This window comes from Hydra vulgaris, chromosome 07 (genome assembly GCF_038396675.1).
Source record: "Hydra vulgaris chromosome 07, alternate assembly HydraT2T_AEP".
Lineage (NCBI taxonomy): Eukaryota > Metazoa > Cnidaria > Hydrozoa > Anthoathecata > Hydridae > Hydra > Hydra vulgaris.
Window position 1 is genome coordinate 1,109,793 of NC_088926.1, and position 1,591 is coordinate 1,111,383.

The 1,591-nt window shown below is 26.5% G+C and overlaps 1 protein-coding gene across 1 annotated transcript; it reads left to right on the forward strand.

Annotated features, from left to right (window-relative positions):
* The first annotated feature begins 547 nt into the window (after positions 1-547).
* LOC136082211 (uncharacterized) lies at positions 548-1,381 on the forward strand. The gene has a single exon (XM_065800729.1). It carries the CDS (start codon positions 548-550, stop codon positions 1,379-1,381), a length of 834 nt encoding a protein of 277 aa, XP_065656801.1.
* The last annotated feature ends 210 nt before the right edge of the window (positions 1,382-1,591 follow it).

The following is a 1,591-nucleotide window of genomic DNA, read 5'->3' on the forward strand; positions in this document are numbered from 1 at the left end:
ACTTGTATATGCTGTAAAATAAGAAAATGTAATTTAAACTTTTTAACACTAAATATAATCAATGTTTTTTAGGTTAAAATATTTATAAAAATTCATTTCACTACGAGGGTGTTTAAACGTAACAAAGACATCCACCCTTTAATCTAAAATAGACCACTAATATTAGGAAATGGAATGGAAGCAAATCAAATTAACTTCTTATGTATAAAGATAACATATTTTATCAGAAAAACACTCTTTCGTATGAAAAACTTGTATTTTTTTAAAGTTACGATGGTTTTCGGTACCCCCTCTGGTGCTCTAAACACCCCTTTTATCTATAGAGTTATGTGAACTTGTAGCCTACTCTTACATCTATCTTTTGATACCAAGGTATAGGCATTTGGATAAGATTTGACAAAGTTATAATAATTTCAGTGGAAAAAAAAAATTTTTTGGAACCAGTTTCTTCAATAAATCCGCAATATCCGCAAGCGATCGGACGTGTTTTATCTTCTTGCAAATAAATAGAAAAAATTTATAAAAAAATAAATAAATAAATTTAAAAATGGATCTTACAATGGAAAATATAGAACAATTAATTAACTTACTTTTGGAAAAACAAAAAATCACAATAGTTGAAGAAAGTCATAAGCTATTAAAAGAATTAGAAAAAAGTTTTACTGCAATTACGACTGCTAATTTAAAAATTATTACCGAAAGATTTAATAAACTTGAAACAGACGTTATAAACAGTTCAACAAAAATTGTTAGTATAACAAAAGCTTTGGAGCTATCTAATCAAAAGATGTCGTCCTTAGAAAACGAGCTAAATGATACAACAAAATTTATTCATGTAAACGATGAAATAGTCGCATCAAAATTTGAAGAAGTAAAAGAGCAAACAAAGAAAGTAAGTAGTCAGATGAAAGATACAAGCGCTGTAAATAAAATAAACAATAAGTTAAGGGAAATAAGAGATCGATCGAGAAGAAATAACCTTAGGATAACTGGAATAAAAGAAAGTGAACACGAAAGCTGGGAAGAAAGTGAGTTAAAAGTTTTAAAACTATTTGAGGAGACGCTTGAAATCAAAAATGTTAAAATTGAACGAGCACATAGAACCGGACCAAGAGATGCTAAAAAAAATAGAACGATAATTTTAAAACTCCTAAATTATAAAGATAAGATTGATATAATGAAGAGATCTGTAAGACTTAAAGGAATAAACATTTATATCAACGAGGATTTCTGTTACGAAACTGTTCAAATACGAAAAGATTTAAGAGATAAAATGTTAAGAGAAAGAAAACAAGGAAAGTATGCGTTTATCTCCTACGACAAACTTATCATTCGTGAATGGGCGGAAAAGAAAATTGACGCAAAAAATCGTCAAGTATAAATTAATTTTTTATTTTTTTAAACCTTATATTTTATGGGATATTTTTAAATTTTTTTATTCTTCAAATTATTAACTTGATATTTTTAAATGAATGTAACATTTACATTTATCTTAAGCTTAAATTCTTACAGAAATTCTTTTATTTCTATATTTAAAAACTAAAAAATGGACTCAAAACATGCATATAATTTTGAGTTTAATTCTTTTGAC